The sequence below is a fragment of the Hylaeus anthracinus genome, unplaced genomic scaffold (genome assembly GCF_026225885.1).
Source record: "Hylaeus anthracinus isolate JK02 unplaced genomic scaffold, UHH_iyHylAnth1.0_haploid 12001, whole genome shotgun sequence".
Taxonomy (NCBI): domain Eukaryota; kingdom Metazoa; phylum Arthropoda; class Insecta; order Hymenoptera; family Colletidae; genus Hylaeus; species Hylaeus anthracinus.
The window spans coordinates 4,094,368-4,121,895 of record NW_026534348.1 but is presented as its reverse complement, the minus strand read 5'-3'; the positions used below and the strand labels follow the sequence as shown (position 1 = coordinate 4,121,895).

Genomic DNA, 27,528 nt, shown 5'->3' with positions numbered 1-27,528 from the left:
CGTTATCGTTAATTATTCCGATGGAAATGTGGTTAAATCAGTCTTGCGCCACTGTAATTCGCCCGTTTCACGTGTGCGTACCATTTGTTTTTTAGACCGTGGATGCAGCCGGGTATTGGACGTGGAGGTGGCGCGGCCCACGCAGGTGGGACAGGTGACGACGAGGCTCCTAAAGATCCCGGTGCACGGATCACTCATCAGTCTTACACCGAGAAAGACTACGAAGGTATCGAAATATCATCCGCTTGCATCGATTTTCGGCCGTGCTTTCTCGCTGATCTTTCATCCGTTTAGAACAAGAGTTCCACCGTCGCCCTTACGCTGCTCGTCGCGACCTAATCGCCGTTAATGCCGATCCGCGCGTAGGTCAGCCGAACGCACGGCTCGGGCTTCGGTGTTTGCACACAGAAACGCGACACGTCGCGACGGTGCTTCGAAAATCGTTACCCCGTTCGGCAACCGTCAGCGCCGAGACGCTGGATCCGAGGTCACCTGTCCCGGTGCGATCTTGAACCCTCGACAATCCCTGCGAGTCGATCCCGTTTAAGGTAACTGCGCCGACAGTTGACGCTGCCGATGATGGACCCTGCAAACAAAAATTGCCATTGTTAGCTGTGTCCTAACAGGATTTTTAATGCACTCGAGGCAAGATACCTAGGTAGTTCGGTTGAGTTTAAGAAAATCAAGTCAAAGGTAAGACATCCCTCCTTTTCCAAGGATAAGAACCTCAAAGAAGTCGATTGCTGGTGCCTCAGCCTTGTCTGCTTTACGTCGGATTACGAGGAAACCATCGACAGACCTTTCGTCGACGATCTCTTGGTTTCGACGACACCTACGCGCGCTGACGTACGCGTGTGTGACATTTTCGAAACGACGTCGATGGTTTCAATCTGATCCAGCTTTGCTCGCGGCGATCTCGAACGCGTCAAAGACTCGAAAGGAGATCTGTCGCGGTTATTTCCATCCCCTTAAGCCCGTGTCTCCTCCTAGGGGACGCGTAACTTTCGAGATCCGTTCCTGTATGGACGGTAAGAAGTCTGAATCCTCCGCATTCGATCCGATTATCCTCGAATCCCTCAAAGCCCTGTGGTATTTTGTTGTAGACGAGATAGTTCTGCTTATAGCTGAGGACCGATTAATGAAACTCTGAGTGGAGTGTCATTGTAATGCACTTATGGCAATTGCTTGGGATACATAAAGTATAGGCGATAGGCCACGCCGTAGACGGGCAGCTTTGGCTACAACCGAGAACCCATGAATATTCTATCGCTCGACACTCCTGGACTAAAGTATCATAGTAGGACCCTTCTAGCTTGAATACACGAACCATAAGATGCGAATGTCCACTCTGTTGTAGATAAACAGTCTTGTCTACAACTGAGGATCCATCGATCGTTTGCCATAGTAATCCTGAGAGCTATAGTAGGTACTTACAGAAACTTTGTAGCACGTTTAGCAATTGCGGGTGGTCCGGTCTAATACCCCGTCTCGAAAGTTACGCGTCGACGATCGAAAACCGAAAATTCCGACGCGGAAGGTCCTCGAGCGGCCGAGGAACGTTCGCTAGCGGATTTTTATTATCGATAATCGTAGGAATAGGAAGTAATGGAACGTCGATTCGAGAGGCACTGACGCGAGTCCCCTTTCATCTGCTTCCAGGTCACAGAGCGCACACCGTGTACGTGGGCGTGCATCTGCCCGGCGAAAGGAGACACCGTCGTCACCACAAGCACCATCATTCCCAGCGTCAGTCGTTCGCCACCGACAAGGAGAACAATGTCGACCACGACAGGCCCAGTAAGTTCGTCTCGCGGATACTAGCCCCCTCCTGTTCGCCTTCGTGTCTTTCGATCTTTTTCCGCGTCGCGACCCTCGATCCTTCCGGATCGCCTATCAACCCCGACTCCAACCCCTTGCACTCGGAGAATTTTCTTTCAATATAACTTTTCGCGAAGTTTCTAAAAAGCTTAATCTTACTTTAATAGAAATTTGTAAGATCGAAGTTTGGACTGCTATAGATCAAATTTGAGTCGAGGTGCTAGTCGAGTGCATTTAGATTAAAGCAACGTAGCAGTTTGCGTTTATATTTAAATTATTAAACAAAGTCCCTCTTCTCTGGTTCTCCTACTGCATCCAACCCGAAATATTCTAACTAATCATTGGTAATTAAGTGCTCCGAAGATATAACACTACAAAATCGTCTGTATCGATTCCAATTTATATTTATTTCGAAGAAACCCGACTCACCCTCGAACAGACCTCGCTACCCCTGTAGTTATACGCTTCCTCTGAAAAAGGGAGTGGTCCGAAAGCTCTACTTCGACGTTCCTGGCAAATCATAAAGCTTCGAACTGTTACAGAGTACCCGCGCCCAGTGTTTTTCGGCAAGATCGATCCGCATAACGCGACGGGGTGCGCGACAAACCGATTCAATCTCGTTCCATCAACACCACGGACACGGGCTAGCGGTGTCCGTGAGCTTCAGCTTTTATCAGATGTTTCCCTTTTAATAGCAACGATCAGAGTGACGTTCGTCTACGAATCGATGAGCGATCCGCGAATAGAAACTGCTGGCAGACGTCCTTTTGTCGGTCACGAATATTCGGTGCACGAGTAGATTGGGTGCTTCTGCGCCAAACTTGATTAATTATTTGTAGAATGACGGTCAACTTGGCCGAACACCCACAAAGTATCACATGACGCATAACCGATAGCTCAGAGACCCACCAAAGTGTCCTTCCGAGCACTCGAGGCAGTTCGGCCGCTTCGGTGACCACTTGTTTCGACCTGTTTCTACAATTTCATGGTGGACACCCCCGCTACCTACCGTCTCTTTTTCAAAAGTATAAACTCTGCAAAAAAAAAGCGTGTCTCGATCCCCGCGAAAACATCTCTGTCGAGTTAATCGAGCATCCTCGAAGAGTAGCCAAATTCTCATTCACGTTAAAATATTCTCTGGACGGAATAATCATTGCGAATCGCTGCGGAAAGTTCGAACTTGTCGTTCATTATTCCAATAAAATTCCGCCCATCTCTGGTACCACACAACGCGGCCATAAACGTTCCACAGTGTATTGCACTTTGCGGCGCTATCGAGCGACGCGTGGCACCGAGCCAACCACTTGTCAGGACTTATCTGGCTGTTCACCCTACTTCTGGCACACCAGAGGGTGACCGATATCGAGTCCCTCCAAAGGTTTTCTCCCTTTACGAGGAAGCCAGCCGTTCTCGTCCCTTAAACTTCTACGTGGTTCGATTTTAAACGAACGCGGAGAAATTGCTTGACCGTTGCCCTAACCTCGAGTTGGCTCATTTATGGCTGTTTATCGAGGAGGTGATTAGCTTGGATGTGGAATTAATGCGGAAGCATGCAAAATGGATAGGAAGCTTCCGAAATGTTAGTGTAGTTACCGATAATACGAATGATAGGGGTGGACAAGTCGTGATGGTCCACTCCGGTTATTCAAAGGGGAATAGAAGATGTCACGCAGGGTATATAAAAGTGAACAGAGGACGCTGTCGAGAGGCGAGGGAGATCAATTAAACAAAATTGTCAAGAGGGAGAACAGCTGGGAGAGTCCGAAATCTCGAACTCGAGATACACTGGTAAACTGTCGTCGATGTTTGTTGTCTCGTTGACGTTTCAGGACAATTGCTGATGACTCGAAGGAGTCGACTATCTAGCATCTGCGACCCCGACGGCGAGATGATACGTAAGCCCCTTCCACGTACCAGAATTCTCTGTATTTACGTACACTTTCACCGAGAGACCATTCGTACGTCCAAACCGGGGACACTCGCGAATATTATGCTTCCCATCGAGACGAGAACGTCGAACCGTTGATATTACAATGGTATAACAGCCCTTGGACGTTTATAGGGACGTCGAAACCAAACGAAAATTATTTTAGTCAATTGTGAATTTGGATTGCCAATATTTTTTACAAAATGAATGTTTACACGTGGATTCGTGAACGCTACCATTCCCAAATAAAACCACCGTTGCGACCTTTTCATTCTGCGATTAAAATTCGAATTTCTATTAAACGAATAAAAAGTTGTTTATCTTGCATTCGTTGCTAGAGCAGACATACCTAAGCAGACATAGCACCGATGATGTCACGATTTCGTTAATTAGATTCACAGCACGACTAGATATGCATAAAATCGAACGTACGCGTATGCGATGCCGCGACACCGTTTCGACTGTAATCAATATTTATCAGGCGGAATCCCTTTGTCCATGGCTGGTCGCGAAACGGTGCATTAACTCGTTTATCAACGTTACACGAAGAGAATCGTGTTTGTCAGCGCGACTGGGTTACGTCAAGAAACGAATTGCGTAATCGCGACGCATGTTCTTCCGACAGACGAAACTCCCCTCCGTGATTTTTTTTCTAGGACGCGGAAATGCTCCGAACTCGATCCACGTTCGGTCATAGAAGGCTACATACAAACACAAACTATGTAAATGGTTCTTTAAAAAAAGTATGCAGAACTTGTACTAAATTTTGAAAAAGGAATTGGTATAGCAACGTCGTTTGTAATCAGAAACTACCCGCCGCGCCCTAATTTTGTGTAACGTGTTCCCTAAATCAAATCTAAACTAAAGAATTCTCTTTCTGTTACGTCACTGTACGAACTTGGGCAAACCACTGCACTCGAGTGGTCTCTTCTCGACGTTTACATTACCCCGAGGTGAACTTTCGCGACCAAGTGCACGTAACAGCTAGTCCAGAGTTCGAAAGCGAATTCAGCCGATACGAATGGTCTCGACGAGTATTTCTCGATACACGTGACTCCACGATTCATGCCCGCACAACCGGACAGCTTCTTTCGACTCGAGCAAAATAAACAGCAAACAAAAACGTTTACCGCTTCGTCTACATTCCGGTTTTTACAAGTACACCGCTCTTTGGACGTATTGCATGCGTCATCGATCATCGAAACGAACAAATTCGCCCGGATCATCCCTGCACCAGCTCGATCAATCTTTTCATTGTACCTCGACTCATACAAGATTCTACTCCCTTATTCTAAGTGGTTCTCGACGCACAGCGTTACGTTCCCTCATGTTTGAAAGCAATCATCTAAGTGTTCTCTTAGTGTTCGCGCGACATTCTTCACCTGTTCTCGCAGACAACGAGCTTCGGCTGTTGGAAACATTTTTTTTCGACACCCAAGCGACGCGACATGCTTGCGTTTGAATTGGAATGCACACTTTTTGAGGTCTCGACAGGGCTCGTATCGTTTTAACCGAGTTATATATTAACGAAGAACATAAGCTATATGAGATCAAGTTGAAGAACTAGGGAACCAGTCTTCGGCTACTTCAATTGTACATATACGGACTTATATTCAATTATATATATTAATTATTATTCTGTACGCCTTTAGATTTGTAAAGGTGGCTTCCAAGCAACGACAATAAAATGATCCGATACTTGTCGATACCTTCTCGTTACCGTGCATTTCACCACTACGCTGAAATACATTTCTAGAATCACACGTGCACGCAACCAATGGTTGAATAGCGTTTAATGGTTGAATAGTGTCTCGTCGACGACGAACGTCGATAGTTGGTGTTCTACGACACGTAACCTCCTCTTTGTTCTTCTGCATCGATATTTTTCTAATCTTTTTATGTGTCTTCGGGTTCGTACTCGATGAAACGAAAGGCCGCCGTTTCACTAGGTAACGTCTGCATATTCCAGTCACACCGCCGGCCCAGAGGGTGCAGTTCATCCTGGGGGAGGAAGTCGGGGACGATGCGCACGAGTCCCATCCACTATTTTCCGAAATGGAGGAGCTCGTCAAGGATGGCGACGAGATGGAGTGGAAGGAAACAGCGAGGTAATCTCACCTGCTCGTTACCTTCTATTCTCTGGACGGCGTTAACGTCAACAGAGCGAAAGCCAGAGAGCGGATTAATTTTGATTGAAATTCCTTTTTCCTCCATTTTGCTCCTGGTATTAAGAACAGATGTCCGAATGGGCGCGTGCTCTCTGGCGAAAACGAACAACTCTAACGTCGAATCGCATCGCGTTCAACACAGACGAATCAATTCTTTGAAACTTTCCTTGTACATCTCGCAAGGGAGCACTCGTCCAGAAAGAAATTCTCTCGCGAATCGTATATCTAATTTACTCGCAATTTAAATGCAGTTGTAATATAAAGGAACCAAAAAAAAAACTCATCTGTAGTAGTCTCCGTAGCACCATTTTTCAGGATAAAATTCCCTGGAAATTCTGGCGTGAGACGAGCACAATTTCAAATTAGATCAATTAGATTAGGAGAATAGATAATAGAATAGATGTCTCCTCCTTCGGTTTATAAACTTCGCGAGGAAGCTTGTTTCTGTGGGTACCTAGACAAACAGCCCTTGTCGTCGTTATTTCCAGATGGATCAAGTTCGAGGAAGACGTCGAGGAGGGAGGGAACAGATGGAGCAAACCTCACGTAGCGACCCTCTCCCTGCACTCTCTGTTCGAGCTGAGGAGCCTGCTGCTAAATGGCACCGTGATGCTGGACATGGAGGCGGCGAGTCTGGAGCAAATCACCGATTTGGTCCTCGATAACATGATTAATAAGGGCTCGTTGCCGACGGAGTCGCGGGAAAAGGTACGTAATGGCTTCGGGCCGGGAAAGTTTCGGCAGCCATCAATTTCCCGCGCTCGTTGCCGGCGTTCCGATACGAGGAAAAAGGAGTAAAGGAGAAAATTCTAACCGGCAGGCGTTCTCTCGATTCCAGGTCAGGGAAGCTCTTCTGGTGAGACATCGGCATCAGCACGAGAGACGCAAGGACAACAACATGTCCAGGTTACCGATCATAAGATCGTTGGCCGAAATTGGACGCAATCATTCCTCCTCCAAGAGTAAGTTCGCATTGCATCTATCATTGCTACAGCTGACATTCTTTCAAATGAGTTCAGAATACACTGTCAGGTGGTGATCTTCTGGAACAGTGCTCTCCAAATTAAGCTTTATATAAATTATATGAATGGTCACTAAATTAGTATATATGTACTCGTCATGACACAAAATACATACTGCCTTTTCTCCACGACGAGTATACTCGTAAATCGCAGCTAACTGATTAAAAGTGTCGAATACTAAGAGATTGGAAGCCACTGTTCTTGTAAGAAAGGTTACTTAGGGATCAACACTTCATTCCTGAAACCTCTTTAACTCCTGGCACAATGATATTAAGAAAGAAATATATATATATACACATGTCGAATCGAGTTACCTTTTTCGAAATCGGTTAAAAATAACAAAAAACACAGATCCTCGTTTGGGTAAAGTACTGACTCTCGGCAAAGGATAAAAATATTGCGCAGTCGATGTCGCACAAAAAATGTCGACCTCTCGAGTGGAACACGAATCCCCGCGGGCATTCCCAGTTCAATTAACGATTTATTTCCTTTTGTTGCCGTTCTATCAGCTTTCTTGTTGCAAGTTTTTCATTTATCGTCCTGTTTCGATCCAACCTCGTTTCCCCGAACCTATTTCCTCATTATTATTTATCGATTTGTTTTCGACGTTTCCGACGGGAATTACCTGGGAACCGTCCCCGAGAAACCTCCCGTCATACTAAACGCGGTACCGCTCGACATTTTCAGGTTACGGCTGTACATGTGGTTTGCATGAGTTGTTGACGTCAGATTTACAGGAGCGTCGCGACGCCGGGGACGCATACGCGCCCTCGGTGGGTCGCAGCAGCAGCTGCCCGAACTCGAATACGGCTCTGCTGTCGAAAGAAGCGAAAGATCTGAAAGGACCGTACCTTCTGGTTCCAGGTATAGCATTAGGCCAGACAGCTAAGCGACAGCCATAATTGCCTTGGGTCACGGTGCTTTCGCTATCTTTCCTACCCTGCGTCAAGCTTTACTCGAACGTTAACCCTCGTCTGGTGAAATGAAAACGGAGTGCTCCTTACTTCGTTGGCGATATTTCGGCTTGCTCGATGCATTACAAATCAATTATCAATTCAAAGATTTTAACCTATCCTAATTAATTAACAAGCTTTCTGTTCGTCTGTCTCTACCTAACCATACAACACGTTTCATCGAGAATTCATTGCGAAGAACTGCGAACGAAGAAAACATATTCGGTGCTTCCTACCGGAATTTTTCAAATAAATCTATCCGCGCGGCTGCGATCGAGAACATTTACCCACGTTTGTTTCTTGTGTTTCTATCAGATGAATTCGCCGTTCCCCATGTGGTCGGATTCACGACGTGGTTCGCTATGTGTCAGCTAAAAGGTTAGACAGCCAGGTGGTTGGTGTTGCTATGAATTTTGATCGATTTGCACAATCAATACTTGAACGATCTACTCGACTGCATCGTCTCCTACCTTTGTCTCTTTCGGATTTCTCGATGTTTACAAGTAGTTTGAGCACTGCGCACGATCGGGACCAATCGGTAACCATCTCCGTTTCGACCCGAGGTTTCTTCTGCGAAAGTTTCGAGAACCCCAGGCCGCGCAGCGATCGGTTACCCGGAGTATTGATTATCGATTCCCACGGTTTCACTTGTACAGAATTAATGGGAGTTTAATTACACGTGATTCGGGTCGCTCGCGTCCGACGAATATCGTCCGTCACTACTGCGGCCTTAATATACCTCCGTCGATTCGAAACTTTAAGCGATTCATCGTCGTACCGTCGATTTTTAACGTTCCATTGAAAGCAACAATGCGAAATTCTTATCGCAATTGCGAGAATTCAACGGACTGCCGCGTTCAGGAATGATTATCGCGTGCACACCATCGCGAGAACTCGTAGGCGTTGCTCCACGCCGAATCGATCAGTTTCATAGCGATCAAAGGTGAGAGGTTTTCGTGAAATTTAAATATGACATAGTCTGGGAGGTTTAACCCTTCGACCTATAACAACGTGTACGACTCGTGGAAGGAATTTTATACTTGATTATGACACGTACGATCCTACGGTAAATCGTAGAGCAAAGGGTGAAGTTATCTGTTCGCTGGTTTCGAATTTGTTTAAGAAATTAAAGACGTTGAACTTGACAATCTTTGCTAATTTGTCTCGTATTTCTGAAATAAACTCGAAGGGAACAAAAGCATGACTCGAACCCTCCCCAATCATCTACAAGCTACATCTTATTTCAATCTCACCAAAATGTCTCGAACCCAACGCAGAAAACGATTGATCCGTCGTGGAACCGTTCATAAGGGTTCATTTCCGTAGCAATCCACGAGGCATGATCGTACGTTCTGATTGTCTTACTATGCACGTGACTCGATGTGTACTTTAACTTACTCGATACCATAGCGTTCGTACCGTCTAATTGTCACACTTGTAATCAACTAACGTTTGTCTTTTCAGCTTAACAGACTAATTGCCCTTCTCTCCTCGCAGTACTAACGACTACTAACGATTCTTTCGTACTTAAAAGAAACTCCCCCGCTCGGGTCCTTCCTCTGTAAATAAAGGACGATCCTGGTGTGTGTTTCATGCTCATTTTTAGTGGAGGAATCGAACTCCGCCCCGGCGTTCGGCGGCGCAACGGGCCACGGCAGCGGAGCAACGCTGAACCCCGGTAGCCGCTTCCTAGCCATACCTGGTAATCCTGGTGCAATGCTTTTCTACAGGAACGGGCAAAATTCTAGTCGGCGTGGTATAAAGTATAATATCATTCTGAAATTCAAATTCAAATTCTTCTTCGACTAGTAAAAAATTGTCTTCTATTCGAAACTTCCATCTGATTTAGAATTTTGCTCGCCTCTATCATTTTTCTGAGCATGTCTTATCTAACACCTCCTCTCGGTCGCAGTAGATTCCCCAGCGACACGCACACCCCCATCGTGGGATCGAACGACGCACGAACGTTCGGGGAGAGTGGATCGTGTCGGATAAAACGACGAAAAAAACGGGACGTGCCTCCCCGAACGTTGGATCTCGAGCGGCGAGATTGTCGCGAGTTGCTCGAATCTTGATCCGAACGAATGCCTCGCGACGGGCAACGCGACACGGTCGCTGAAAATAACACGTGTATCGACAAACGATTATCGAGACCGGGAGAGACGCGGAAAACAAAATCCGTGCTTCGAGCACCCGTGGTCAATCTATCGGAAAGGCTCACCGCACTGGCTTATCCCTCCGAAGGGTTGAGCGACGCGCTCTTGACATTTAATGGCGAGTCGAACTTCGCGACGATTTTACGCGAGTCGAGCAATCCGAGCGCTACCTTTTTTCTCGTACCTTTTTTCTCATAGCTTCGACAAGTAAATATACAGGCTGCTACAGAAATAGACTTTGGGAGCGCGTTTTATTCACTGCGAGGATGAAAAAGGTCGCGTGAACGTTGGTCGTTGTACGAATACCCAATGTTTGGGCATACTAAAACGTGAATTTATTCTTCAATTGTTGATATCGCAATGTGATTGATTTCTTTGTATTTAGTTTACTAATTTTACTCTGAAGAGGACCAGAAGAATTGTTAGAAAGAATATCTGATATTGCGATAAACAAAATGTAGTTAATTCCGTTTCGGGGGGTTGCGGTGGTAGGATTTTTAGCGAATAAAAATCACAACGATTAAAAAGAAAAAAAAAGAGAGACCAACATTCCTACGACTTATCTTCGTCCCCACAGTAAGAATATAACTTATCATTGCAATCCTAAAACGCTCTGTGTCACCCGCAAATGCCTGGCTTGCGTACAGAGGACTCGGTTTTACCGTCGAATAGAAGCAACCCTGGTACCATTTAACCGTGGCCCTCGCGTTTAAGAGGATCGAGTTATAAGACTTCCCTCGTTCCCACGGAATCCCCTGTATCGGATTCTTGCAACTCGCGGGACTTTCGACACCGCGAATCTGGGTCACGACTGTCCGGACATTGAATAGTCCTGGACAGAAGTAGCGATCGAGGGACAGCGGATGTACTCGCCTCCCCCTCGATTACGTTGCCCACGCGACTTCTCGTTGCAAGTTAGCCTCGAAAAGACGCAGTAGGCGGTAAGCTAGATCTCTTTCAGGCCAAGAGCCGGCCACCAACGGGATGGATCGGAGCCCGAGCAGCGTGTCAATTAGCAGAAATCACAGCTCGTCCGCTTTAGAGAACGGGGACGCCAATCACAGGGTTGGTATTCCCTTCGTTCTATCCTTGGAGACTCGGACACGTGGTTGAATATTTTCTTTACGGTTCTCTCGTCAGGGTAACACGCACTTCATGCGGAAAATACCGGCCGGAGCCGAGGCGAGCAACATCCTCGTAGGAGAGGTAGATTTTTTAGACAAGACCCTGTCGGCGTTCATTCGACTCAGCCAGGCGGGGATTATGGGCGACCTGACGGAAGTTCCTGTGCCAACGAGATTCATATTTGTCCTGCTGGGACCCACGGTAAGATCTTCGTGTTAGTACAGCGTAACGTAGACTCGAAGCGACTCGATCGAAAACCTGCTCTTCCTTCGGGGTAATTAAAGTTTTAACGAAGCAATTGTCCGCGCTGATTGCCTCGACTATTCCGGATCTCGAGTACCCCGATACGCCAAGCAATTTCAATCCGGTACGAATGGAAGCTTGGTTATCGGTCGAGGTTGCGGTCTGTCGCATATTTCAATTGCTTCTTCGTCGGCGTGAAAGTCAAGATAAAGTTTTCTTCGACTTTCGTACAAGTTTTTTTTTACTAGGAAGTTTCGAGGACGTGAGAGCAATCGAAACGCTATAAAACTATGAATTCGATGAATTGATGAACGATGAATTCGAATTCCATTTAGAAGAATCTATCTACATAGATCTTCGGAGCACGTGGCACTTCACGCCTCGTTTCTTTTATGTTACCGCAGGGTGGAATCTCCGGTTTCCACGAGATTGGCCGTGCCATGGCCACCCTGATGTCCGACGAGGTGTTCCACGACGTGGCTTACAAGGCTAAGAACAGAAACCACCTCCTAGCTGGGATCGACGAGTTTCTGGACGCGGTCACTGTCCTGCCACCCGGAGAGTGGGATCCTGCGATCAGAATAGAACCGCCTGCCGCGATTCCCTCGCAGGTAGGACAAGCCATATGTAATCCAGTCGTGTAAAATATTGTCGTACAGATTTCTCACGTTGTTAACATCGTTGATAAATGTGCACAAGGTAAAGGTGGTAAAGGTATGAGATGGTGAAAGGTTGCTTCTTCTATGTATATCCATTAGGAAGTGAGGAAACGACCCAAGGAAGAAAAGCCGAAAGAGGACTTCGACGAGGAGGCGGACGAGCAGAAGCTGAGGGAGGAATCGGGGCTATCGAGAACAGGAAAACTGTTTGGCGGTCTGGTCAATGACGTGAAGAGGAAAGCGCCATTCTACTTGTCCGATTTCAAGGACGCTCTCGCTCTCCAATGCATCGCCTCGTTCATTTTCCTCTACTTCGCCTGTCTATCGCCCATAATCACGTTCGGTGGTCTGCTGGGCGAAGCCACTGGGAAGAACATGGCCGCTATGGAGTCTCTGGTTTCCGGTTTCGTTTGCGGCGTCGGCTACGGTTTGTTCTCTGGGCAACCTCTGACCATTCTCGGGTCCACCGGGCCGGTGTTGGTGTTCGAGACGATCGTCTACGAATTTTGCAAGTGAGTGAGACGATTTGTCCGAGGAAGCTCTCGACGCCCGATGAGGAACACGGAGCTACGAGGCTCGTAATCGAACGGTTTCCACAGAAAATCCGAGTGGAACTACATGTCTTTTCGCTTCTGGATCGGCTCGTGGATGGCCTTGATACTGGTAATCCTGGTCGCGATCGATGCCAGCGCCCTGGTGTGCTACATCACCCGGTTCACGGAGGAAAACTTTGCCACCCTCATCGCTTTTATCTTCATTTACAAGGTAGGGAGAGATCCTCGGAAAGGTTAACGGCCGAGGCTACCCGAACCGCCGAAAAATCGAACGGTTTCCTCCCGGAGAATCAATCACTGTCACCTTCATTCCCCTGGGGACGAGGTTCTATCGGATGATCCTCCTGATTTGCCGAAGAAACGGGCGAGGCTCTTGATATACTCGGTAACGGTATGGAGAAGTTAATGTCAGAAAGAATGTTCCATATGCATCTTCGAAAAGCTAGAACTTTGCTACACGTTTAAGTACACCCATCCAATTTCGAGAGCACATTAGGATCATCTTTTTTATTACTACAAACTCCACCACTTGTCCCTCATTCAACCGGGCGAGAGGGGCCACGAGTCATAGATATCGGCACATTAGGATCTTAAGCTCGCGGAAAATGCAATTAATAAGAATATCGATCTTTTATCCAGAACCATGTGTTAATTACGCAACCGGTATCCTTCTCGGTCGACCTAAGTTAATTGGATGGGGCGCAACTGGCGCGTGCTTCGCGAATCGCTCCATCAGCAACATCGACGACATTTGGGTCACGAATCCCACGGTATACCACCAATCGAAGCGTTCCTCTCTGGCTTCGAAACAGAGGTGCGAACGTTCGATCGACCTCGATCTTGACGACGGAGAAAGAGAACCCTCGATTATTTAATCCCTCAGCTTTCGAGCAGTTCTCGAAGGGCCAACTAAGAATTCGATTGTTCCAGGCTATCGAGAACGTATTGTCGATCGGCAAGAAGTACCCTATGAACACTCACGCCAACGATCAATTCGACTACAACTGCTGGTGCAAGCCACCCAACGGCAGCCTACCCTCTAGCTACGATCACATCAATTGGACGGCCCTGGATCAGAAAGCATGCCAGGTTAATAGATCCGTCCATGCGGTCGTTAGTCGAAATTACAAACTACGTTACATCTGACGACTTCGTTAACTCCCTTTCAGAGCTACAACGGCACGCTGATGGGCGACGGCTGCAACCAGCCGCACTACATACCCGATGTGTTCCTCATGTCAATTATACTATTCATGGGCACCTTCTTGTTATCCGTCGAGCTCAAAGACTTCAAGAACGCTCTCTTCTTCCCGTCGAAGGTCCGTCTCTAGACTACCAGACGTGAAAAATATCTGAATTTTATAGTAATCCGTCGAGGAAGTGTAGATTTTTTTTTAAATCCTGATATTTTACATCGTGCGCATGCCGTGACAGGTTAGACAAGTTGTGAGCGACTTCGCGGTGATCATAGCCATCTTCTCGATGAGCGCTTTGGACCACTTCGTCAACATCCCGACGCCCAAGCTGGAAGTTCCAGTGGAATTCAAGCCGACGTTGCACGATCGAGGCTGGGTCATCTGGCCTTTCCAAAACAATCCCTGGTGGAGCGCCATTGTCGCGAGTCTGCCGGCTCTCTTGGGTACCATTCTAATCTTCATGGATCAGCAGATCACGGCTGTGATAGTCAACAGGAAGGAGAACAAGCTGAAGGTAAGCGAACGTCGAATACAAACTTCTCCGGAGAACAGTTATCGTTTTACGCGAATCTACGGCCGCTATGTTAAAGACTATTTACCATATTTACCATGTTTACCTGTTTTTAGAAAGGATGCGGGTATCACTTGGATCTGTTCGTCCTCGCGATCCTGATAGAAATTTGCTCCGTGATGGGCCTGCCCTGGTTCGTTGCGGCCACCGTGCTCTCGATCAATCACGTCAACTCTTTGAAGCTTGAATCCGAATGCGCCGCGCCAGGCGAGAAGCCACAGTTCCTGGGCGTTCGCGAGCAACGAGTCACTCACATACTGATCTTCCTGATGATCGGCTGTTCGGTCCTCCTCACGCCCATGCTGAAGCACATACCCATGCCAGTGCTGTTTGGCGTCTTCCTCTACATGGGAGTAGCTTCATTGAAGGGGCTCCAGTTCTTCGACAGGATTCTTATCATGCTGATGCCTGTCAAGTATCAACCTGACTACATGTTCCTGCGACAGGTAAAGCCATCGACAGGTGTTTGCTCTTCGAGGAATATATTAAATTTTGCTCTCGAGTACCATTCCTGAAGTGTCCATCGTAATTGCGGAACATGAAGTCGGTTCTGTGTAAAATTACACGATCAACAATGTGTTAACTGAGACTTTTGCCAGTTTGCTTGATAATTGTCTGATACTTGTAGTAATGGAATAATCAAGGATTCACGATTAACCGATCTCTGTGCAGGTACCTCTGAAGCGGGTGCACCTGTTCACGGCGATGCAGTTAGCTTGTCTGTCGTGCCTGTGGCTCATCAAATCCTTCAGCTCTACTTCCATTCTATTCCCCTTGATGGTAAGTCGCCGCTGTTCCTCCATCCTCGTTTCTCCTTCCATCTTCTAGCAAATCTTGTACGTGTTCGCTCCTTTCAGCTCGTGGTTATGATCGGGATACGCAAGTCCCTGGACCTGGTGTTCACCCAACGCGAGCTCAAGATCCTGGACGACGTGATGCCGGAGCCGAGCAAAAAGCACGCCGACGATCTCCGCCAGCTGGAGAGTGGCGAGGTTAGCACCGTGAGACGAATACTAAATGCCATCGTTGGTCGTAAATAGCACACGAGAAGTGACCGCGTGGCGAACATTTGCCCCGTGGTCACGGTAACTGGCTCCGGCTACGACGGGACTGCGTTTCGCCGGAAACGCGATATCTCGACGGTCGATCGCCTAAACACGGCCTGAGACGTTCTCGTTGTCAACGTTTTCGCCGACCGAGAGCAATAAACCGGCGCTGGGTGTACGAGGATGACGAGAGTAGAGCGCGTAGAGATTACGTCCGTCGAACTCCGTGTCAGAAGATGTGCTCTTTTCTTTTCTTTTTTTTTTTTTTTGTCATGTACAAGTCCGGCCAAAAGAGTCCTCTCGTCTCCCATTGATCGCGCGTGCCAAATAAATTTCGTACCGAGATGACCTAATCCTGTACGGTACTCGGTCCGACCAGTATTAATTATAATGCGTTACAATTAATGTCGTCGTCGAATGCTTGAACGATAGCCGTTTGTTTTGGATACAATTGTCTTGAACGTATTCGTAGGTAAGCTTAACATTATTGTAGTCGATCTAGCAATCGATAGTAGATCGAACACGTTGATCGCAGCTATCAAAGAAATTTATACCGTCGAGGAGTCCACAAAGATGTTCATTTGCTACATACATATATATATATATATATATAGTCGGAGAGTATTACGACATCGCTACTTTTACCTGGCCTAGAGAAATCTGCGAACGTGTTGAAACGTGACCAATTAAAACATCGTTTGTCACCTGATCGCGGCTACCGCACGCGGAACTATAACGACGCCCGATGTTTCGCCTACCATTCGACACACATGTATCGGTTCGATGTATCGTCGAACACGGATCGCCTGCCTTGACGTATTGGAAATACATTATTGTTTAAAAACACACACAAATCTCTCTGTACTCCCAACTATTCCTTGAGCAGCACCAACCGACACTGTACACCAGCCAAACGGTCGTTCTGTTCGCATGCTACCCACGAAACCCTCTAACACAACACGAATACGACAGATTACTCTTCGCTATGAGGCGGAAAGTCCCGTACACGTAGCGCGAAGTGTCTATTGTGTTTGTAACAAAATTATCGTCGTTTCTTTTTAAATGAAATCGCAATCGTGGTGCTGAGAGTCATAGAAAGAGAAAGTTTACACTTTTGCTATCATGGAAGATGAACGCTAAAATGATTCTCAGCCTCCCGATTATCGAGTAAGAACAAAATTAAACATCCAGATCGAAAGCACCGTAACTCGAATATGCAGTTACGGAGAACGCAGGTGATTGTCGGGGGGAGGGGAAACAGGGAGAGAAAGAGAGAGAAAGGTACCAGTCGTCGTCGAATCCTGCGGCTGTAATTGGTACGTGACCATAAGTGCACGACCGTAGTTCCTAAGCATCGAGAGTAATGCCTCGAGGTCTGTCTACAACCCCGCTGAAGATCACACTCTTATTGCGCTGAACTTCGAATGTCGGGCACTGTGTTGAACTCGTTGCGACCGAAGCAACGATGGCATGGACTCCGCCTATACTGAGCCGTGTCATCGGTCGAGCTTCCCAAGAGAGTACAATGAAATTAATAAAAGTGTAAATAGAAGGCTTTCTTGTTAACGTAAGTGGAAGTCTCGCAGTGGTCATGTATCACGCAGTCCGAATACAGTAGTCGTTACGAAACGGAATAATGCTGATCGCACCACTTCGAGACTTCGCACATACGAGAAAGAAATGCTTACGGGCAGCTCGATCGATGCCAGTCGAAATACCGCTTGTGTATCCAACATTGCCCGACCCGAAACGGTAGTGACGAGAGTTTTGCTGAGCTCGATGCATGGCTTTGACTTTTTATTTGTCCTCTGTGGATGACGGTGATCGTCCCGCGAAACTGAATCCGTGATTTGTCCCTCAGGAACATGACGAGTCCACGGTGTATCCGCCCTCGAGCAACTTACAGATCTCGTTGGCGAACGGGAACATCATGAAGATCCCTATGACAAGCATCAACATCAGCGAGGAGGTGAACAAGACGGGGATCTGGCAACAGGTGAACGAGTGCAACGAGAAACCCAAGCAGCCCAAGATGATCAAGTACGTGCCAAGTACTTAAATGCACAAGCTTGGGACTGAACTATGTATATGCGAATATGCGTATACTTTCTGATGATCTACGATTAATAAAAGTAATCGAACTTGTTTGACTTCAGCGCCGGTAAACAAAAGAAACACTCGAAGAAGGATAGCTCGTTGATAGCCGACGAGACTACGAGGCTGACAACGATGACCGAAGAGGACGAGGATGACAGTGGGATCTCTATCAAGGTGACACACGTAAATGACTCTAAATTCTAACCACCACCATCACCAATCCGATAAATCACATGGCAAGACACACAGCAAGAGCACCAATACACCGGCATGCAACATACCCCCTGTACGCTACTGTGAGTAAGACTATAAAAGGGGGCTGCACGGAATCCTCCAGTTGGGTCGTGATAGATAGAAATCTCCTTAGGATGAACGACGACTCTGGTAGAGAGAGTAGACCCCGTTTTCGTCGTCCTCTACCATTCGTCGAACGAGATTCGTTGAGAGTTTCGTTGGTCTGTTAAAAGTACGCTTGGTCTGATGTGCTTAGCTAGAAGTGGATGAAAAGAGCTTTGCACAAAATTTGGTTATCGTTGCTTTGTACCTTTTTGGAAAATTTCATTTACTTGCACGCTTCTTTCGGCAGTCTGACTAATTATGGCACTATCTCGCGCGCGTGACCTATACTAAAGTATAAACTGTGGGTCGAGAATAATTATTTTTTTGTTGTCGAGAGTCGAACCTTACCTCTGCGCTAACGATTGTTTAAGCTCACGCTCGCCTGTTACGTGCACTCTTTGACATGCAGTTTCCGAGTGTTCTTCTATAGTCGTTGCTCGTTCGAAAGCGCTTGGCGTACATTTCCCGTTTCTTTGAGAAATCATAGGAAGCGTTTGATTGGCTATTTCAGGTAGACTTGATACGATCGAAGGAGAGCCTCGGTCCCATGGCAGCGAATGGCACCACGTCGGCCGAAACTTCCGTCTAACAACGGTCCATCGGGAACGAACCGATCATCCGCCGACTGAACGATCGATGAAATTCCGATTTCTGTTTCTCTCGTAGCCTTGATTCGCGCTAGATTTTTTGGTAAAAAAAAAAAGTTCCGTTACAAGAACAATGAGGTGCTTTTCGAGTGCAATTGTCGAGTGCCACGAACGGGTTACTTTTAAAAAGGAAACGCACACCGTCGAAATTGACAGTAGAATATCCTAAAATTTAAGATTCGACTCGTGAACGCGACATCACCGCTGGATCTTGAACCTACGCTCGCGTCAGTGTGCAATAACGTGTTATTTATAATTTAGCGATTCAGTTAGCCAAACGTAGTCCATACCCGTAGCAGATATGCCAAAGAAACCCCTGTAACGACACGTCGATGTTTCCTTCGAGGGATGTCTCGCATATAGGGTGATCCTTTTGTCGAGGAGGAAGAGGATATCGATATTAGCTTGTCGCTGGACCAGGATTGCTGGACTGTTGCAACCAATGACTAAAACAAAAAAAATAGGAGAAAAGTCAGAAAAAAGGCCAACACCGAGTTTAAATGTATCAAGTTCTTTGTGCCAACCTTGTATTTTTCGTACTCGCATCAAACGCGAAGGAACAGTTCCGATCCGATTTTAGGACACGAAAAGGTCAGGAAAAAGCAAGTAAATGAATTCACTGGCGCCAACCAAATTGCAAAAAGACAACATTCTGGAATTTGCCGTCAAAGAAATCCATTTGGCAATCCTGCGTCAGGCGAGATTCATTTTTGGCGAGCAATCGCGCATACGGAAGCTCTCGAAGCTTGCGAGACAAGTCGAACGCCGGCCAGCTGCGACAATATCTACATATTATAAATGTACAGCGATTTTTTTACGCCCGCAAATGGTAAAACAAATAATATCCCCTCACGTGAATAATAAAAAAAAAAAAAATAAAAAAATAAAAAAAAAATAAAGAATAAGGAAAGAATATAGGGGGAGAATCGATATGTGCCACGAGAACAACAATTTTTTTCACGTTTTTTATCGAAATCCTAGCTACGACTGCATTTTCGCGTGTAACGCCGTCCCTTGAAGGATGTCCTTTCCGTTCGCGACAGCGAACCCATGAGATTTTTATCGTACTAAGGTCTTTCAGACAGCGAGCGCAACGTTCTCGAGAATTTAGGCGAGTCAGCGGCGCAGATCGGCAAAATTCTTATTTAAATAAAATAGCAAAGTATACGCGATAAGGTTCAAGGGTCAATCGATACGTTGATACTTGCGTGAATGGCGTAGCTTAGGCCATTTTAAGGTATCTCCATTCAGAGCCAAAGCAACCGAGGGCACATGTGCCAACGTTCGCCAAGGTTCGAGCACATGCGCGCTTGAAGTGTTCGATGTAAAAGTCGAATGCTTAATAAACTATCGAGAACTAAGAATCGAGTAATCATTATCTGGTAGTATCGTTTGGAAGTGAACATTATGGCCTAACCATCCCCAGAAAGAGAAATAAGCAGCTCTTTGGTATCTAAAATATTTCTAATTACTTTCGTAATCGCAAGGACCTTAAAATACCCGAGCTACACGATGCATTCCAACGTCATTCTATCTCACCACTATTTGAATAAAATTTTGCCCGTCTCTGCCCTGCGGATCGTTGCACGAACAAACTGTTATTCCCTCGTCTCCATCGATGTCGATCAATCGTGGACGGTCGACCCGATAACTACGGGACAGAAAATTTGATACGATATTTTTCAGACGACCCATTACCAAGTTACCACGTTGAGATAAACCTCAGAGGCTTTCCAAGTCCGCCCGAAAGTCGCGGGACAAGTTCGTTGGCGAACCAACGTACTGTTGGATATTTAAGAAAGTGTTACGTAGTAACGTAGAACAATGAGATTACAGGGCGAGAGGCGTTAGCGAGCCTCGTCCTGCGTAATGTTTTATGGAATACTCCTGTGTCGATGTACGTATGCGTATAACGAGGTATGGAGCGAGGCGATCGCTTGTATGTTAATGTTTACGTGTGTTTGTATATACTTAGAACAGAAAGTACCATTCACAATTCTATACAGACTCGCATCCCGGACAGCTGGGGAGAATGCTCCTGGATACGGTTCAGAACTTTTGATAAATGTCGTTTCGACTAAAGTTTATCGTTTACCATAATTATAATTTATAAAACGTTCAGTAAAACGATCTAAAATTTGAATAGATAGCGATAGTCTATGTTACGTATGCAAACAAAACGATAAAATCAATGTAATTCAGGAGCATTCTTTGCGGCTCGTTGCAGTCGGAGTTTTGGACACAATTTTATTCGATTCAACAATAAAATAAGTAAGTTTCGATTTGTTATGTGTTCGATAAAAATTCCCAATCAAATCATGTTCCAAGCCGAACGAATAAAAACTTCGAACAAGCATTGCGAGTAAATCGTAACGCAGAGCTTTTATTCGTAGTCTGTTATTACGAATAAAATTCTGTCCAACTCTGTGTTCCAGCGCGTGCGAGCGACTCCGATCGTTCGATAAGACGTTGCTTGTATCACCGCGTAGTTGAAAAGCGATAAGCTTCATCTTACATTCCATTTACGACACTTACACGTGTCGTACTCTAACGGGCTACAATCGCCGCTATAGTATTAATTGGTTGTGATTAGCTAGAGAAAACGATCGTTTCGAGGACGACGTGTGCTTTTCTAGGAGGGGTGAACTCACCCGTACCCACCTTCGACCGCGCGAATTTTTCTAAAAGCGCGCAACAATCAGGGATGGACAAAATTCTCATCCGAATAATCATTTAATAATCTGGATTAAAAAGGAAATTACACTTCGCAGTGAACGAATAAAGTCGAAATCTTGTTCATCCCATTATCCGGATAAAGTGTTGCCCATCTCTGAGGTAAAGTCGAACGCAATCCTGTTTCGAGAACAATACTACGTATGAACGTCGAGGGGTATTCCGGTGCAGGATATATTTTCAATTTGCATATTTTGTAAACACCGTTCGAAGGAAACATTTCTGTCATTTTTTACAAAAAGCAAATCAAAACAAAAAAAAAAGAAGAAGAAGAAGAAGAAGAAGATGGAAAATTACACAGTGTAACGAGTACTGCTTAGCGGGCCTAGACTCACGCCCGATCTAGTTGAAACGGGATACCGTCGAAGATAACTCGAAGGTGGAACTGTATTAGTCGACAGACGGTAAAACGTAGGCAATCGATTTTAGTATTGTTAAGTATTGGCATAGTATTGAATTGTTTCGTTACGAGTGAGGAGCTCAATCCATACGTAAATTCAAGTCCTCCATTCGTCTTAATTTTTATTACGAATAAAGCTGTGTGTAACAAAACAACTTCCTCGATAACTCGTGTAACACTCCGTACGCTATAGTACTCGAGTTTTAGACAATTACTTCCGGGTACGCGTACACGTACACGGGAAATGAAGAGACTCGCGATCAAGGTATTTAATCAGCCGCAGTCGTATTATTCGCTGCCATGCATGCAATCGATGTATTATTCCTATTTATCGGAATTACTGGTAAATACTGATAAAAAAAAAAAAAAAAAAAAAAAAAAAAAAAAAAAAAAAAAAAGTAGTAGTAAAATAGTGATTGTCCATAGATTTCACCCATGAAGATTTACTCCACGTCTCGTTCTCTACAATACAAATAAAAATACGATTGATACAACTACCATGATTTTTTACAAGAATATTTGTCAGTGTTGGAAATTTACAAATCTGTCTAGATGTTCGGTGATAATTATACATAACTTAGCACTCATAAATACGAAGTTGTGGCTCGCATGACTCACGATTAATGCAGAAATATCACGCGAATAAAGTGATCTAAAAAAACTCTGTATTAAATTTTTTATTCAAAATATTTATGCTTTTTGACAGTTTGAAATAAACATCTTGCTTTTTAATAATCAGGATACTATTTACTTAACATGCGACGCATCTATCCGTTTACTTTCGGATGCACACATAACAGACCTTATCGTACTTATTAAAAAAGAAATTAAACAATTAAAATTATAAGAAAGAAACTCTAAACAGAAAGAATATTTCTTTTGCCATATCTGTTTTCAATGCACTTCAAAGGCATTCGCTGGAAGCACTGCTAAAACAAATAAAATGTTAAGAAAAAAGAACCGGTCGAGAACAAATGGTTGCTTTGTCGTTCGACAAAAACAAATACACCAATTCATTTTTATTAACAATATCGCTTTTACAGTGTTTCTTTTTTCCACAAGTCTTTATAAAAGTACATTTATATTATTAATATTAGCGATCGTGCTTAATTTAAATGCAGTCGCGGTGATGAGAGACAATTAATAAATCTTGACAATTGTTGTGCCTTGAGTGGGTGTAAATAAACGTTGTGTAACTCGTATTTGATTCCTTGTCCGTAGGAAAATGTGATTTATCATTATTCACCGAAGCAATCATTTTTCAATGATAAACCACGTCCAGCCTGAAGAATTTTTAATTTTATTGACACGGACAATCGTACTTACCCATTTTAAAATTACTTACAAATATTGCTACGAAATTTGTTTACGTTATTCTTCAGCTGGATATCAATAAAAACAACTATTTTTTGTCTACTTTGTACAATAATTCAGCAATACAGTATTCGCCCACCCCCCACCGTTCTCCTGTACGCGAACAATTTGACGAAATGGAATTTCATCAACTACAGAAAATTAAATCTGTATATTATATGTTATCCATTATCAATTATTTTCATCCCATTATTCAAATTCTGATCTTCACTCAACGAATAATGAATAAACAGTTGATTATCTTTTATGATATCATGGACCCCGAATGTATGCTAGCCGGCAGAACAGACTCGGTTGCATACAAGCAGGGAACACTGTATCATAGTAAACACGTTCCAAGTCTTAAGAGATTCTTAACTGATATCTAACAATATTTTATACAAACAAACGATAAATCGTACGATTCCTTTATGCCTTTGTTTCCTTTTGATTGGACACTCCAATTATGCCTTTAAAGTGCGATGAAAACGGAACATTTTAGTTCAACATACGCCATTGAAACTCTAGTTTGAAAACAGTGGATTATGCCGTTAATCGTGCCCACATTGCACATCAGGTCCTTGCATATAGAGTGGTATTGTAATTTCCATTTTTTTTTTTCTGATATATACACGGGTATCTGTTACTATTTAAGTAGACACGCTTCGCGAGACGTTAGGGAACGAAAATATCTATGTATATGGTCATCGTAAATATTTTTTTTTCCTTTTTGTCTTTTTGGTATTGCCCCAAGACGCGGAAAGGATTGCAATCGTAAAAGAAACGTATTATTTAATAGAGGAAATAATTATATCGACTCTACACTCTAAGTGCATTAGGAGATTAACCGATCTTCGTAACGTCCTTCAAAGAGGTAAAAAGCTGTTCGTTTGTATCATGGGTTTTGTAATTTCAAATATTGCAAGAAGGATGATTTATGATAACTAGGAAATTTACTAGACAAAACATTAAATAAAATATAGGGACAGAATTTATCCAAAGGTGATATCCAAGTGTGAAAAAGCGAACATTTTTTTCCAGCTTTAAGACACTCGTGTCGTATGGTACTACACGTTAGTACAAAAGAGAATAAGCATGATTTTTCACATCATCAGACACAAAAGATCACATGTTACTTGGCCTCCGACTCTGTGGGAGTCTCGCTTCTGGTAGGCACTTCTGATTTCACTTGAACAGGTGCATCTGTATCTGGTTGACTACCACTCTCGTCCGCAGGTGAGTCTTCTGATATGGCTGCATCTATAAGCTTTGTTTCTGAACCAACAAAAACGAACGAACATCTGGCAATAAAAATCGACGCAGCAACCAATACATATATATTAATCGCCATAACCTAACCTATTTACCTGGACAAACAGGTTCGGACATCAAAGAAAATACTTTTTCCTCAGGCATATCCTTTGTTAACTTTTTGAAATTAACCACTTGATCCGAAAATGATTGCCAAAACGATTGACCTTCGGGTATGGTAAACATAGCCTGCGCGTCGTTCGTTAAAAAGAAAAATACAACATATATATTTATTCAAGGTACGCAACAAAAGAACTTTCTGGTTAAATATAATTACCTTAAATTTGTTGTATATATGCTCAGCTTTTTGTCTGATTTGTTCTGCCTTTTGTTTGAAAATAGTCTACACATAAATTTAAAGAAACACGTATGAGATGTAATAAACTAAAATTATATACACTCCTACACTAAAAATATTACCTCTTCCTCCTCGTTCAATTTCCAATCAGCTAAATTGCCAATGTACCGACGCAACTAAAAAAATTATTAGGTCCGTTAAAACACTAATCATGAGGAATGGTAATACAATTCAATATATACTCTCCCACCCTTTTAACAGTCTCCACGATATGTGGGTGTTTCTTCAACATTAGAGGATCGATCGTAAGCGAAAGCATGTCATCCATTGCCTGTAAACATATGTCCGGATTTGCTCGATCTAATCCGAGATTGGACTTAATATTAGCATCCAATTGTAACAGTTGCGCTTCTATGCGCATCCATCTGGAATTGGTATTTGCGATTAAAAACTTGCAACTTCAATTCGTTAATTCGATCCCTATTATGTTGATATCTACCTCAATTTATTTGTTTTACGATGAAGCGCTCCATCTTTTGCTAACAATCGTTTCTCTTCATCTGGGACGTGTACATTAAAATCTAAGCAATCTTTCACTTGCTCTGGTAAAATTTCGCCGCTTTCCAATTGTGCTTTTAACTTCATGGCATTTCTAGCAGTAGACCACTCCCATTGCGTTCGAGCTTTTTCACTTTCAAAAGACTTTGGCTTATCCATGTCTAACTTAATGCCTACGTATTCACCAGCAAACGTTAACGCCAGCAGAGATCGTCCCGATGTATCGGAGGACGCAGTGCTAGACACCACGGTACCTTCCAACATTGGCGCTTCACTTACATTATTTTTTTCTGCAAAGTACACCACATTAAATTTCCTGTTAACACCTGATTTTGAGTACATGTGATATTTATAGGTGCTTACTTTCTAAAGTAGCCCTTTTCTTATGCATTACGCCAAGCGATGCTTGCTGGTCACCAGGTTCTTCAGTTTTGACTTTAGGACGACCTCTTCCGTGTTCTAAGACGCATAAAATACTCATGTGGAAAAATCCTATTAAAATACCTTATCTAATGGATACTTTCGTATATACCATTTTTGTCTGTAGTCTCCGTCTCTTCCGAACTTGAAAAATCGGCAAATCGTTTTGGTTTAATTTTTCTACCACTACGACTCACAACTTCTTTAGGCGACTCCTCCCCTTGAGAATCTAGCGCAGCATCCTGTTTTGTTGTATCGCTCGTAGACGCAGGTAAAGATTTTGCTTTTCCGCGTCTTTTCTTTATCTCAGGTGTATCCTAATTGTTCAAAATTTGTTAATTTTATATACTAGACTAAAAGAGATTATTTTTACGTGAAACCACTAACGCTATTGTTAGGAATAATCGCACAAACTATTCAGCCTCTACGAATGTTTGTCGGCAATTCCTTAAATTACTATCGGAGTGCTCGGTTCAATAACTGTTTCCTTAAACAATATTGCCGTGATGAGCAGAAGCTCCTAACGAAAGTTTATATATCCATGTGTATACATATACACATGACTACAAAAATATTCATATATAGGCATAAGTATATTACAGGATTATTAGTAGCACCCAGAAGAGTTCTCCTTTTCATGGATTTCTTTTTCTCTTCCTCATCAATAACTAAGGACCCTGATTCCATATCACTGTCAGCTGCACTAACTGTTGGTAAATCCATAGCGGCATTACTTCCCTTTGCTTCCTCCCCAATAGCAGATTCTTTGTTTATAAAAAGAAATGTGGATAAGTATCTCTGTCATACTGTTACATATTACATAATTAAATTTACAATAATAAAGTCAATAATATATGCTGATGATTTACTTCTGTCATTTTTAAGCTCTTGCTCCAATTGTATCAAACCCTCGTGAAAAAACTTTCTTCTAATAGGCTTGCCAAATTTTGCTTTATTTTCAATATATGTGAATAGCTCTTCTACCTTGCATACAGCCCTAAACCAAAATATTTAAAACTGTTAACACCTCAAATTTCCTATGTAGTCCTACTCTTTCGATACTCACGTTTCTCCTGTGCCATAAAAGTAAACACTGTATTTGGAATTTTTAGAATTAGGATCAATAACCTTTTCAACCTGAAAATAAATTGACAATATACACGCAAGTTCATACTTTTCAATTGCAAGGGAGTTACATAATTATTTATCCATTTATCCACCTATGTATGATGTAAATAAGAACATATCCAACAAATTAATTTGATCACTCATCTAAATAACACAGCTATCTTAATAATAAAGTAACGTTAAATTCAGTAACATGTGGGAGCCTATTGAATTACAAATACACGTAGTCGTATAATGCAGTCTTTATGTAAACACAATCTCAGAATAAATTAATACCGATATCGCGTTGCTTTGGAGCAGTATTGTAGTCACGAAATAACCAATTCTCTAATTAAATTACCCAAAAGTTGTTATTAATATCGTCGTGATAAATCTTCTCTAAATTACAAGAAACATTCGTAAAATTTACGATTGCACTTACTTTAGCTGGCCACGGTGGATAACCTCGAACTTTCGCAAACACCTTATCACCAGCGAAAAATTTCTTATGAAGCTTCACCATGTCGACGGCAAGCTTTCACAAGTGCAGGGTCAAGCGACAAACGCTATTCCTTTGCCTATTAAACACTACGAATGGTACGAACGGTTAATTTTTAAGAAACATCGAACAAAACATCGCGAAAGCCGCCATTTGCACGATATAATATCGAAAACACGCAGAGTAAGACGCTGCGCGCCAATTCATGAGCCTCTAGTTACAAACACTCACGAACTTGGACTACATGTTTGAAAACTCCTCAATTTAAAATTAAACGTCTGATTGGTTGTATTCTACACTATCGATTGCACGTATAAACATTACTTTT

General features: G+C 43.8%; 2 protein-coding genes across 18 annotated transcripts in view; one reads left to right on the top strand and one right to left on the bottom strand.

The window, feature by feature from the left end:
- LOC128890974 (electroneutral sodium bicarbonate exchanger 1) overlaps positions 1–21,810 on the top strand; it is a 35,276-nt gene extending 13,466 nt beyond the window's left edge. For 7 of the 17 annotated variants that reach the window (XM_054150044.1, XM_054150046.1, XM_054150041.1 and 4 more), the window contains 21 exons: positions 96–226; positions 1,660–1,797; positions 5,715–5,853; positions 6,402–6,621; positions 6,752–6,875; positions 7,623–7,799; positions 9,495–9,590; positions 11,006–11,109; positions 11,185–11,370; positions 11,817–12,023; positions 12,171–12,583; positions 12,671–12,836; positions 13,556–13,714; positions 13,795–13,944; positions 14,060–14,335; positions 14,449–14,838; positions 15,065–15,172; positions 15,250–15,384; positions 17,300–17,478; positions 17,595–17,709; positions 18,386–21,810. In XM_054150044.1, coding sequence (XP_054006019.1) covers positions 103–226; positions 1,660–1,797; positions 5,715–5,853; positions 6,402–6,621; positions 6,752–6,875; positions 7,623–7,799; positions 9,495–9,590; positions 11,006–11,109; positions 11,185–11,370; positions 11,817–12,023; positions 12,171–12,583; positions 12,671–12,836; positions 13,556–13,714; positions 13,795–13,944; positions 14,060–14,335; positions 14,449–14,838; positions 15,065–15,172; positions 15,250–15,384; positions 17,300–17,478; positions 17,595–17,709; positions 18,386–18,463 — 3,684 coding nt within the window. In that variant the 5' untranslated portion in view covers positions 96–102 and the 3' untranslated portion in view covers positions 18,464–21,810. Of the gene's footprint in view, positions 1–95; positions 227–674; positions 694–1,659; positions 1,798–3,647; positions 3,714–5,714; positions 5,854–6,401; positions 6,622–6,751; positions 6,876–7,622; positions 7,800–8,203; positions 8,267–9,494; positions 9,591–11,005; positions 11,110–11,184; positions 11,371–11,816; positions 12,024–12,170; positions 12,584–12,670; positions 12,837–13,555; positions 13,715–13,794; positions 13,945–14,059; positions 14,336–14,448; positions 14,839–15,064; positions 15,173–15,249; positions 15,385–17,299; positions 17,479–17,594; positions 17,832–18,385 lie in introns of those variants that run through there. The other 10 variants (XM_054150055.1, XR_008460731.1, XR_008460730.1 and 7 more) reach the window with 10 other exon arrangements.
- Positions 21,811–22,316: 506 nt separating this feature from the next.
- Positions 22,317–27,400, bottom strand: LOC128890989 (PC4 and SFRS1-interacting protein). The gene is made up of 12 exons (XM_054150087.1): positions 27,144–27,400; positions 26,661–26,731; positions 26,464–26,591; positions 26,195–26,358; positions 25,707–25,911; positions 25,538–25,633; positions 25,116–25,464; positions 24,867–25,041; positions 24,739–24,792; positions 24,596–24,661; positions 24,375–24,507; positions 22,317–24,282 (listed from the first exon to the last, which is right to left on the bottom strand). The coding sequence occupies exons 1-12, from the start codon at positions 27,222–27,224 to the stop codon at positions 24,140–24,142; spliced, it is 1,665 nt and encodes a 554-aa protein (XP_054006062.1). The 5' UTR covers positions 27,225–27,400; the 3' UTR covers positions 22,317–24,139.
- Positions 27,401–27,528: the final 128 nt, after the last annotated feature.